The 12,558-nt window shown below is 38.8% G+C and overlaps 1 protein-coding gene across 2 annotated transcripts in view; it reads right to left on the bottom strand.

The window, feature by feature from the left end:
• Positions 1-12,558, bottom strand: part of ADAM23 (ADAM metallopeptidase domain 23) — a 251,687-nt gene that overhangs the window by 17,204 nt on the left and 221,925 nt on the right. For both annotated transcript variants that reach the window (XM_087862985.1, XM_045806585.2), the window contains 4 exons: positions 12,127-12,232; positions 9,252-9,371; positions 7,726-7,894; positions 5,613-5,724 (listed from right to left, as the gene is read on the bottom strand). In XM_087862985.1, coding sequence (XP_087719111.1) covers positions 5,613-5,724; positions 7,726-7,894; positions 9,252-9,371; positions 12,127-12,232 — 507 coding nt within the window. The remainder of the gene's footprint in view (positions 1-5,612; positions 5,725-7,725; positions 7,895-9,251; positions 9,372-12,126; positions 12,233-12,558) is intronic.

Below are 12,558 nucleotides of genomic sequence, written 5' to 3'. Positions count from 1 at the left end.
TTAATTTTGAGTGGCTCACAAGTGGGTGGATTTTTACAGGGGACAAATTTGAAAACTGAGGGTTCGGCTGCTCCTCACAGCTACAGAGGATTTATCTTCTTATTAAAAAAACAAAACAAAACAAACCATTGAACCTTTGGGGGTCTGTGCTGTGCTGTCATTTTACGTCTGGACTAATTTATTAATGACATAACTGTAATTGTTCGTTCATTCACTCATTCATTTGTTCATCTGTTATCTACTAACTGTCTTTTTTTGTTCCAGGAACTATGCCAGGCCCATGATGATGCACCTTATTTTTCTTTGCCTCCCACCAAACCTGGAGACGGAAGTCGTAAAGACTCTAACCAATAACACAGTCCCCCTATTAGGGACTCGACTTCGTTCCCTAACTCTTTTAACGTACTTACTCCACATTATAACTTGTTTGTGGAAATTCTTTATCACCTAGCAGTATGTCTTCATTTTTGTTAATTCATTAATTTCTGTTGTTTGTTGGTTTATTATTATCATTTGGGTTCTCTGCCTATCTAGGATCATGCGTGCTAAAAGGCAGAATTTTTTATTAAGCGTGTAGTATTAAGATACAAACTATAACTTTCCTCCTTTTCATAAGACTTTCTACTTTATATGTAGAATTCTTCCACAGACAAGTCATGCTTCAGACAGCGTGAAATTGTGCTTTTGAAACTGAGTAGTTGGGTTTTTTTTCATACTTTTAGAGAGTTTCTGAAACAAAAAGGCCCATTATTTCATCCATGTGATTCTAATGACCAAAGGGGCTATAATCCTGCATCCCTTAATACTTCAAAGGCGGGAGACATCAAAGCCATCATTTGTACTCTATAAGCCAAAGTTCTTTCTGCAGGGATTTCTGATTTTGCTAAAATTTAAGATTAGAAATAAATACTAAATATGCTCTTTATACTTAAGAGTATAATAGTGGCATGGCAGACAAATATGTGTTTTCTGGCTCCATATTTCAATGTTAGACACACAATCAGATCTCCTTACTCTTTTTCATGAAATTAAAAAACAAATTTAAGTTCATTTTCCGATACATTGGGACAAATGTCTAAAAAAGATGAAAAACAAATTATTTCATATAAGAAAACTATTTCAGTCAGTTTATACCGCCAATGAAAAATATCATGGAGTTTTTCTGAACTCAAACAAAATAAACTCAGTCACGAAAAAAATTTTAAAGCTGGTAAATCCTTAGGTTATTGATGAGGCCATTATTAATGAGAAAAATACATAGGTGATACATAATTATACATGAGCATAATCATACATGGTAATCATAATACTTCATATGTAATCATCTGAACTACAAAACCAAAGATTAGTACACTCACAAAGGAAGTTATCAACAAGATATATGAAAAGGCACATGGAAACACTAAATAATACCCCTCAAGGCATTAAGACTTGGAAATTATTGTTTTCAAAATACTGAATGTTAACAATATAATATTCCCGTGACAAGTAATGGATCAGCTAACCAGCTTAATCATTACCTGGTTACTGTTTCACCCCTTCTACTTACTGCTACGCTGGGAGACCCAGCAGGGTAACGGAATACTCAGCTTTAAATGAGGCAGCGCATAATGACAGAAAGAGCATTCGGCTCAAGATCAGGTGACCTATGTTTGATTCTTGGCTTTGTCCCTATCTAGCGGTTAACCCAGATAATTCAGTTAGTTTTCTCAATTGTAGAACAGTGGGTCTGGACTGAATGGCCCCTGGGGCCCTTCTATCTCTCATTTGAGGATTATGGACATAATGAAAGGGGCTGGTTAAAGCTCCCAGGAACTGTCTCTGCCCTTCCTTATCAATGAAAACATGTGATATGTTCCAGTTTCTTCTCTTCTGTCCTGTAATGGTGATACAAATCATGCAACGAGAGAAGTTCCATCGTATTGCATAACAAGCACCATGCAAAGACGCCCACAAACTGTCAAAAGTTACCAGTACTTCTACTGGCTCTCCCTGCAGCAGGTGGGAGCTCCAGGCCTTTTTAAGGGTGCAAACTTATTCTACCCCATGAGGACAAACCAAAGTAATGTCTCTCCATGAATTCAGTGGACACATGCTGGGAGAAGAGGGACCAGAAGAGTCTTATGTGAAATAAATGTCAATGTGGAGAACATGAGTGGAATAATGTGTAAGAGAAAATCCTTTTTTAAAAAAATCCCTGCTCACATGGTTTTTGCTTTGAAATGCTATTTCCTGTCTTTTAATAATTTTGCTTTGAGAAGTTGGAGCAAAGAAACCAGTGTGCTTTAAACTGTGGGTCAACAAGTGCACAGTGACTTCAATGGCAACATTTTTATGTGTGCTTTTTTTTGTTGTTGTTCCTTCTCCAGACGGAGAAGATGAATTTTTATTCTTCCAGAAACTTACTGTTAAAATACCCCAAACAAATTGGCTCATTTCTGATGCCCTCAAATCAATCGAAGCAGAGTCACAGAGTTCTCCTTGATTCTTACTAAGCAGCCTTCAAGTCAGAGGCCAGCACTTGGATACAATTTATCTTTTATGCCCATGTTAGGAATAAAAAAGGCAATATTTTCATTTTTCTTTTTGAAATTTTTTTCTCCCTAACAAGAAAACACACTGAAATTAAGTAAAACTAAGTATTTTTTAAATATCTGTCACTGTACTATCCAGAAAACCTTCATCTACAGAGAGGACAGGCCGGATCATTTGGCTGTTGCCCATTACATATGGCAAGCGTTTGAGAAGCACCCACTGTGATCGGTAAGGCAAGTGCCAACCAAACTAATTTGATCATGAGAAAGAATATACGGCAGTTAGAGGAAACCCAAGGTACTTCACAAGCGGCCGAACCTACACTCAAGAAAGTACCAGGTTGTTTCAATATCTGGAGTTCACGACCTGCTCCTCTTCCACAAGGCAATACAACAAATGATTACTGATAAGCTGAAAATCAGCACCAACGTGCACCATTTTATTTCTTCCACATGTTCCCAGTGGGAAAGGATGTAACATTTATTGAGTGCCTACAGTATGCCGAGGATATGCAGTCATTTGATTGTAGATGGTCACTATATATTTGCTATCTGGATAGAATTAAAGTCCGTAGTTTCTCTCTTACCATTTTCTTTTAACAGAGTACCAAAAATAAAATCATAAAACTCACTACAAGGTGTTAAACTTTGATTTCTGTTGTTTCTCGTTTTACTGGTGTATTAACAGAGTTTTTTATAGAGGCTGGAAAGATATTAATAACCATTACAGACAGAGCTATTATTTAGTCATATTAAAATTGCTTGCCTTTTCTGGAAATCTAATAATTTACAATAATGACTGCTCTTCATTTGTAGTAATTAATGGCTTTTTTCAATTTAATCAAGATTACCAGAGTCATGAGGATTTTAACAATTTTAGAACCAGTGGGCGCCTTTACTTTAGTGACTCCATCACCTTCGTTAAAACTGAAAAAAGAAAACATGCAACAGAAAAGAAATATACCAGGATGTGTATCCTGATTACCTCTGAGTTGTGGAATTAAGTGTGATTTTTATTTCCTTTTTAATCTTTCTGTATTTTCAAAATTCCCTACAATAAACAGGTTATTACTTGAATGGTCCTAAAAGTTATTTTTAAAACAAAATATAGACTAGCCCACGGGGACAAGGAAAACAAGATGGAAGGCAGCCGTGAATCTCCTCTTCTCCGGAATGCAGTTGCTTACGCCTCCAACTAAGCTTTCTAGGCATGGGGGGAGGGGGGGCGGTGAGGGAGTGGGGAACAGACAGAACCAGACACCTGATAATCCCCTTCCCCACCTAATGGAAAAGGACAGAGGCTAAGCCAACTGAGCTCTGCTCATCTCTTCAGGCATCTTTATACATCACTTGAAGAGACAGCTTCCAGACCTTTAGGAGAACGAAGAGAAACTAACATGCCCTGGAGAGAAAATATGGAAAGCGCGAACGTCTGCTTCCCTTGTAAGAGCTTTACATCTGCTCTAAATCTAACTTCTGAAGGTGGATCCAAGAATTTTTTGTTCCAGTTTTAAGGTAACTAAAGACTAAATGTAAAAGTGGAACTGGTTCCTTTTTACAAATAGAAGAAGGAGAGCAGAAATAGACTGTGAGGGCGTGACCATGATTCTTACAGAATTTTAAGTTCATGGGCATATTCTGCAAATGCATGGGGAGTGTTAAACACACCCACTATTACTGAACATTACACATGCACCCAGACCAGCTAAATCTCTTCAGGAATTGAGGACCATGGAGCTTCACACACTTTTGAAGTCAGATTTTCTCATATGGACAATGCTGAAGTTCAGAGAGTTTAAATGAGCTTTCATGCAAAACTAAGCAGATCAAAATGATACTATTTCTATATGTATTTTCCTACCTGCAGGAAAAAAAATTATGACAGTTATTTATAAAATACCACTAGTGGTACCATGAAGAAGAAGCAGCTGAAGAACGATGTCACTGGGTGCACCCTTTGTTCTAGTAACTCCGGTTTCTCAGGTACAGTGCTATAGGTGCTGCAGTAAGCCTGTTGCAACTGATGCATTTTTCAGATCTTTGAAAATCATACGAGGGCTTGGGAATGGGGGGAATAATGAGAAAATGGTTACCATGTTCATGGTGACAAAGACTACATTACAACACAATATAACGGAAGAGAATGGGCCTGAGACTGGGCACTTGGGTCTTTGTCCCAGCCTTGTCTCTGGTTACCTGCATAACTATAGGATGTCACCTGAGCTCAAGGCCTAGGTGTTTTCATCTGCAAAACAAGGGTGGCTCTAGATGGCCACTGAGACTCTAATTCTAAAATTCTAGGGGCACTTGGCTGGCTCAGTCGGCTGAGCATCTGACTCTTGATTTCAGCTCAGGTCATGATTTCAGGGTCATGGGACAGAGTCCTGTGTCAGACTCCATGCTCAGCACAGAGTCCGCTTGAGATTCTCCCTCTCCCTCTGCCCTTCCCCACACTATAGATAGATAGATAGATAGATAGATAGATAGATAGATAGATAAAATCTTTAAAAAATAAATTAATAAATTCTAATTTCTCTCCTTCTGATGGCTGATTAAAACAAAGTCCAGATCTTTCATGTTCTCTTTGAAGAATTAAAGTTATGTGAAGATTTTCAACTTCTTTCTCACCAAAGTGTGTTTAAACAGAGCATAAAAGACTGCCACCTCCCTCTGGAGGAACTCAAATATTGAGGAATGACTAGAGTCTCATGTCAGCCAAAAAGATCGTACCTATTAGAAAACTGGCGTAGCATAGACAGACTGTAGAGTGATTAATGTTTGTGATTATGAAAAAGGTTTAAAGGAAAGAAAGGAAACTGGAAGGAAGGAAACTGGTATATTTACTTCTTCCTAATCTCAGTTCTAAACTAAGGGGAAATTCAAACACTTTTCTTTTGATACATCATTCTAGAATCCTTAATTCTGCAGTAACATGAATTATATATATGAATGGCAAAAAAAAAAAAAAAGATATTCTGATGTGTCTCTTTTCAAATCTATTAAGTTGTTATATTGACACCTTTGGAAGAGGACCAACAAATTCAGTATGCAATGAATTGAACCTGAAATCACACAAACCCTTGGGTCCTTCATCCTTGGGGGGGTGAAGGTTCCTAACCGGATCCCGGATGCTGCAGTCTGTCCCTGCCCAGGTGAAATCACAGATGCAGGTGGCCTCATTACTACATACCTGGAAAGAACAAAGAACAGAGATGGCACATTTTCACTGTGCTTTTCTGAATAATGGCAACAAATGCAAAAGAGACACAGAGCAGGGCAGAAGCTTTGAAAAACCATTTTGAGTTTTTTAAGTCTCCCGTGGTTGACAAGGAGAGACAATGGATACATTAAATTGTTGAATGGTGGTTTTTTGTTAAGTAGAGAGAGATAAATATTAAAAAGAAGAAAACTTTTAATTAAATGTTAATTGCTTATGTTGATATTATTTAAGTGCACAAATGGCTGATGATGTAGTTTTTTCCAGAAGTAATTGTTTCCAGGAACATACTTTAGAAACATATGCTTAATTTAAGAAATTAACAGATACTGGGCTCCGGTGGCAAGGCCAGCAAAAGACATAAATCACCAATGCACTGTCCAATATCACGTTCCTTTCGTAGCACTGTCAGCCAAACCCCGCCCACCGCCCCTGCCCGCCCGTGGGATCACTCTTCTCTCAGTCCGCCAGGCTGAAGACCCTCCTAGCATGATCTTTTGTCTCCTTTTGCTTGTCCTGGAGACCAAATAGCATGCTGGAATGGGCTTGTGATTAGATGAAATAAACCACCATCTGCAAACCAGAGACAGAGGTGTTTAAACTCTTATACGCCTCTGAGATACATTCAGACACTGATCAGTAGAGATGACTATATCAGTAGGTTGACTATAAGCTTATTGCTGTGAGAAGCTTTTAAACTGGAAATGTTACATCACGATTACGATTAATGAGGCTGAATTTGACCTTTCATTTAACAGGATGAAAAAGTAGGAGGGGTAGCAGAGAATGAAGGGCCTCTCTGAGCATTAAGTTTTATGATGTTTCCAGAGCAGTAACTGAAAGGTCTGTCCAGTGCTTTTATTTTGACACAGCGATGATGGCACATTGACTATGTGCTAAGCACTGATGCTGAGCGCTTTACATAAAGCATCTAATTTAATTCTCACAAGAGCAGCCTGGTGGCTGAGAAAGGGTAAGTGACTTACCCAAAGTCATCAGGAGAGCAAGAAGCAGAGCCAGGACTCAAACCCATGGCTCTTTCTAGCCTCCAAATCCATGCTCTAAATCGCTAAGCTATACTGCCTCCCCCTGTGAGCCTAGGATGCAACCAAACCCCAAACCCCAAACTCTAAATAGTTCCTGGGCATGTCCTTCCTAGGCCTCTCTACCTTGTTCTACTCCACATGCTCTGCTAGCTCTATTCTGAATTATGTTTACCTTCATTCCAGCATCTTCCTTTTATATTATCACTCTCAATTTCTTCATGTCTCTTTTTTTCCATTTCTAAAAGTCTGTATAAATTTTTGAAATATCTTTCTTTGACTAAGCCAATTTAAATAATTATTAAAATTTGTGTCTAGATATTAAGCCTAGGTTTGCCAGGCAGTGTGTGCCTAACCATTTTTCATAGAATTACAAAAGCAATTCACTCAATGAGGAATGTCGTTCATAGAATTACAAATCCATGCCGGTGTGAGCAGAGAAGGCCACCTTCTCTTCAGCTGACAATGGTCTGAGCATAACCATACAACTTGAAACATGTGCATTCTCTCAGTGATCCAGCCTCCAGTCTAAGTGATCTGGCACACACAGATACTCAGAATACATGCTGAGTAGCTAAAACGGAATTACTGAGAAGACTAAAGTTCCTTTGAACATTTCAAAGTAATGCACATGGGGTCTACAGTTCTTTCAGGAACCATATCAATTTTCTTCCGACTCTTTCGATGTCAAGCTATAGACAATGTGGTGGATACAAACAGCCAGTGATAAAAGAAACAACAAAATAAAACCATATCAGTACCTATGGGTATTATCCTTAACAGATAAGGATACTAAGGAAATCATCATAGTCAGGGCATAGATACTGGCAACACTCACAAAAGGAGAATGGCTTGAATGGAATTCTGATCACTGTGAACTTTGAGGATGCCAGACAATAAAGTTTGAACTGGAACACAGATGCCTACTTACCCCATGGCCTGAACAGACTTTACCCTTGGAATCGAGTGGGCAGCTACTCATATTTAGGGCCTGAATCTGTAGGCACTTCCGATCTAAACACATCATGGATGGACCACATGGCGTTCCATCTTCTACATAGCCCACATCTGTATCATCATCTAAAATCACATGAGCACCACTAAAAGGAGAAAGGTATTCATACAACCATTAGCACCATAGTTAGAAAGAGAAAGTCAACATGAATGAGGCTTGCTCTTCATGAAACTAAAGAGGCTATCAGCAGACATGAATGGCTCCCAGTATTTCTTCACTTCTCCCTTCCTTTCCTTCTTCCTCCCACTTCCCCTTAATAAAAGCACACATTGAAAGGAAATACCTTTCACTGTCATTATTACACTGTATGCCATCAGGAAAAAAATGTCACTTATTCTAGGAAGGATCTTATTGTCTAAGACCAGTTAGAATTGTCTTCAGAACAATTTAAAAGAAAAAAACAGGGGCGCCTGGGTGACTCAGTTGGTTAAGTGTCCGACTCTTGGTTTCGGCTCAGGTCATGATCTCATGGGTGGTGAGATGGAGCCCAGCATCAACAGGCTCCGTGCTCAGCAGGGAGTCTGCTTGAAGATTCTCTCCCTCTACCTCTCCCCCCACTCGTACACGCATGTACACACATGTGCGCTCTCTATCTTTCAAATAAATACATAAATCTTTTAAAAAAAAAAGAAAAAATAACAATCATTTGACCAAAAGAACATTATTCAATTTGTTTACCTAATCAATTCCCTAAATGTTGTTCAAAACAATTTTTGCATGTTTCCAAATCTTACATTCACTCACATAAGGTGAAGGTTTGCTACTCTAAGGATACTATGGATAAAAGTTTGCAGATGCTCAAGGCAATTCTACAGGGGAATCCCGTAGTGTTTCGGGCAACAACAGGACCATCTGAATGAAAGCACAGCATCTTAGAATTATGACTACTTTGAAGGGAACAGTACTTACTTGGAATATAATATGATTCCCTGGTTTAAAAAATAGGTCTCATACTCCCTGTGCCTTGTATTCACAGACAACTGGATATCAAATATTTGCCTACAGTATAAGTAATATTTTAATAAATACGTTCCATATGTGACTGACTACTTATTAAACCATCTTCTAAACCAGAAATACGTTACATGAAGTATAGCTTAAACTCTTTTTTTTGGTCACAAACAATAAAACACACAGAGTGTTCAAACAGTGACCTATTCCAATGCTCACAGCTTTAATCATGGGTCAAAATGGATACTGTAAATCTACTCGATGATTATAATTACAAAGAGTATCCACTACTACTAAGTGGTCCAATTTTTGAGCAAATGTAATTTGCAAACCAATATACAACTTTGTTTTTTTAAATAACTCTAAACATGACAGGTGATGATAAAATCAAAGTCAATATTCCTTTTGTACGAAATAGGAAAATTTCACTTGATTTCTCTGAATTTGTAATTCTCATGATTCATTAGGTTTTCAAACATTTAATATATTACCTGCAGTCAATCACTCGGCCTTGATGGTAAAAGGAAGTTGGGATGATCTCACCCTGAAGTTGACCAATCCGCGGAGCTCGAGTAAGATTGGTACAGAGTAAAAACCCACAGAACACATCACTGAGCATGTTAAATAAAAACAAAAACAGAACAGGACAGGAGGAATCAAGCTCAAAATAATCAAAACTATTCAGTCTCCATATATTCAAAAACTGAAAATATTTTCACTCCTTCTAAATAAAAACATGTGTTCAGATATTGTTGGTTGGCTATGACCCCCATCCTTCCTTGCCAACAGGATCAGTTTTGTCTAGGTAGCAACATACCAGCCCCGAGAGATGGATCACGACTGGTCAAAGCTAGCCATGGCACCCCCGACCCCTACACCCACTTTCCTAGCCATCCCACTGTCCTGCCCTAGTGGAGCTAAATGTGGCCCCTGGATGTTGAGATGCGAGGAAAAGCCAGCTAATAAGTTGCTGGGGAGAATGCTGCTTTCTGGACAAGAGGTTAGAGTGTGACGGGGAGAAGACCTTTTATTCCGACTCCCACACTGCCTGCTTTTGACTGTGTGGCCTGCCTTGGCATCCACCTTGCCGTAGTGAGCTCACCAGCAGAAGGATACACACTCCACACGCTAAGCATTCCAGAGCAGAGGGGGAGGAATCATCTGGGACCTTAGTGACACCGTTAAATGACTCAGCCCCCTAAGGGCAGCTACCCCCAGCCTCTTTGTTAAGTAAACGATGAACGCCCCCTTAAAAAAGGGCAAGGAATTGAAATGGCACATCAAAAAAAAAAAAAAAAAAGTGAGAGAGAGAAATCCATGTCCAATAAATGCACGAAAATGTACTAAATTCCATTAGTAATCAGGGAAATGCAATAAAACCACAATAATATATCAGTCTATACCCACCAGAATGGATAAAAGTAAAAAGTCTGACAATACCAAGTGCTGGTTCAGTATGTGATTCCACAAAATTCTCATTTGCTTATTATCGATGGTTGGGTTTGCTAGCATGCCAACTTTAGAAAACCGTGACATCATCTGGTTACACAGAAAATACACACACCCTCTGACCTAGCAATTTTTCTTCTGGGTATAGGGCCTTAGAAGAATGTCAACAAATGTGCACTAGGTTACACACACAAGAATATCCACGGCAGCGTGGTTCCTACAAGCCAACACAGGGAAACAACTTACATGACCATTAATGCCAAGTGGAGAACTACATCATGGTATGTGAGCATGAGTACGAATGAAAATAAAACCAATGAACAATAAATATGAACAGTGACACACACCATGAAAGATGCTCTAAATGTCGAACTGAAGAGGCAAAATACAAAGTAATACATGAACTATGATTCCCAAACATTACACCAAACTTTTAGGCAAAATATATTGTTTAGGGAGGAAAACCGAGGTAGCCAAACTCTAAAAGGCAAGAAAGTAATTGTCACAAAAGTCAGGATGATACTCCCTGCAGGAGCAAGATAAGGGCACCTTGCAGGGAAGGATACATTTCCTGGGAGGCTGCAAGTTCTATTTCTTGATCCACGTACGGTTGACATGGGAGTTCACATAATAATTACTTGTGTATTATTTGTGTATTATTTACTTTTCTGCTTATATGTTGTATCTCCCAACTTTAGAACATTTCAGAAAACATGCGTTAACTTTCTTTAACTCAGTGGTGGTTGGATATTCTGTTACTAGATAGTCAAGAGCTATCTTTTACAATGATCCAATCCAATGCCTCCCTAACTTTTTGAAGGGACAAAAGACACAGAGAAATGACAAGGTTTGTTTAGGACATTAAGCTAATGAACGAAGCTAATGAAGTCCAGGTGTTCAACCACATGGATTTTTACTACTTTCGGCCCCACTTCCTCCTAGTCTCTGGCACCTCAGAGAGAGAAGCAATATTTTGGAACATCTGTGCCTCACTCATGAGATAGAAGGTGGGAAGTTCTGTTCTATTGTTTTGGTTTAATTTTAAAGAAACTATGGTCAAAGATTTGTTGCCTCATAAGGCCTCAACCACCATGAAAGCCTTCATGGAAGAGCAAAGTTTCATGAAATACAACAGAGAGATCATTAACTAGAAAAATGAAACTTCTTTAAATCCTTGCTCTCCTTCGGAATTGGAAGAATCCTCATTGTTATGGAAGAATACGAAGGAAATTTGGCCCATAACTTGATGGTCCCATAGATCCATGTCATTGAGTTAACCTTAATGAACCATTAAATCACAATTTTAACATTCCTCTACTAATCTGGGGAAAATATTACCAATGTACTCTGAAAATATCTCACTTCCTGAGTAAAGATGCCTCCAGAATGCACCAACTAGATGCTTTTTAGAAGGGGAAAAAAATATCTGATATGGACATTAGATGTTTAATTAAATCAAGTGGTTTGCACTCATGGAAGGATCAAAAATATATATTACTTCACTTTGAATTGTCCCCCAAATAGATACAGTATACACATTTTGCTTGTAGAGCTCTGTGCATTCTAGGACATTCATAGGCCATATGTTCCCACAAAAGTAGAAAATTAAGACCTAACAGCATTTCGTAACATCTTAGCAAAGTGTCTTTTCAAAACAAGCATTGAGTAAAATACAACATATGAGAAATGTTCTGAATTCTATAGAAATGTTGCGAGTCTATGCCGTGGTTAACAGCTTGGTCCACAGCCATTTGCTTCTAGATACACTAACGTGTTTTTTAAAATGTGTACTGTACAAATTAAAATAGCTGAATATTTATTAAAAATCGGTAATATTTATTTCATGCTCAATTCACATTTGAATCAGGGCTTCCTAATCGTGCCCCACTCATCGTGCCCCCAAAGCTGACCACTCACTGTTTGCTGCACTGGATCCAGCGGTCTCCGTCCCTCCCGCAGTTGCCCTTCTCCGTGCCTTCTGTGTTCAGCTTCTCGTAACAGAACTTGTCAGACCCGGAAGCCTCTTTTGGAGAAGAGCACACACAGAAGACAATGTGTCTTAGTTGTCTTTGTTATGCACAACCAGCAGTGCACAGGTAAACATTTAACAACCGTTCTCCAGAAAGAGAAAAAAAAATTCCTCTGGTAGCGTTTGCCGATTTCCATGGTGTAAATACCATCATGTCAATTTCCATGGTGTAACGCATGGCTAATTTCAAGCTACCAATGCATGGAGACAGGATTCTGAAATTCCTCAAAAACTACCACTTGGCTCTTGCAAGCCACTCCAAGACAGTTCTAACATGCTGCTGTTTTTAACTTGAGAAACAAACTGATTCCCAATTCCTG

The sequence above is a fragment of the Ursus americanus genome, chromosome 1 (assembly GCF_024610735.1).
Source record: "Ursus americanus isolate L20-20 chromosome 1, mUrsAme1.1.p, whole genome shotgun sequence".
In the NCBI taxonomy this organism is placed as follows: domain Eukaryota; kingdom Metazoa; phylum Chordata; class Mammalia; order Carnivora; family Ursidae; genus Ursus; species Ursus americanus.
The sequence above is the reverse complement of the archived record's forward strand: the minus strand, read 5'-3'. Positions and strand labels throughout refer to the sequence as shown.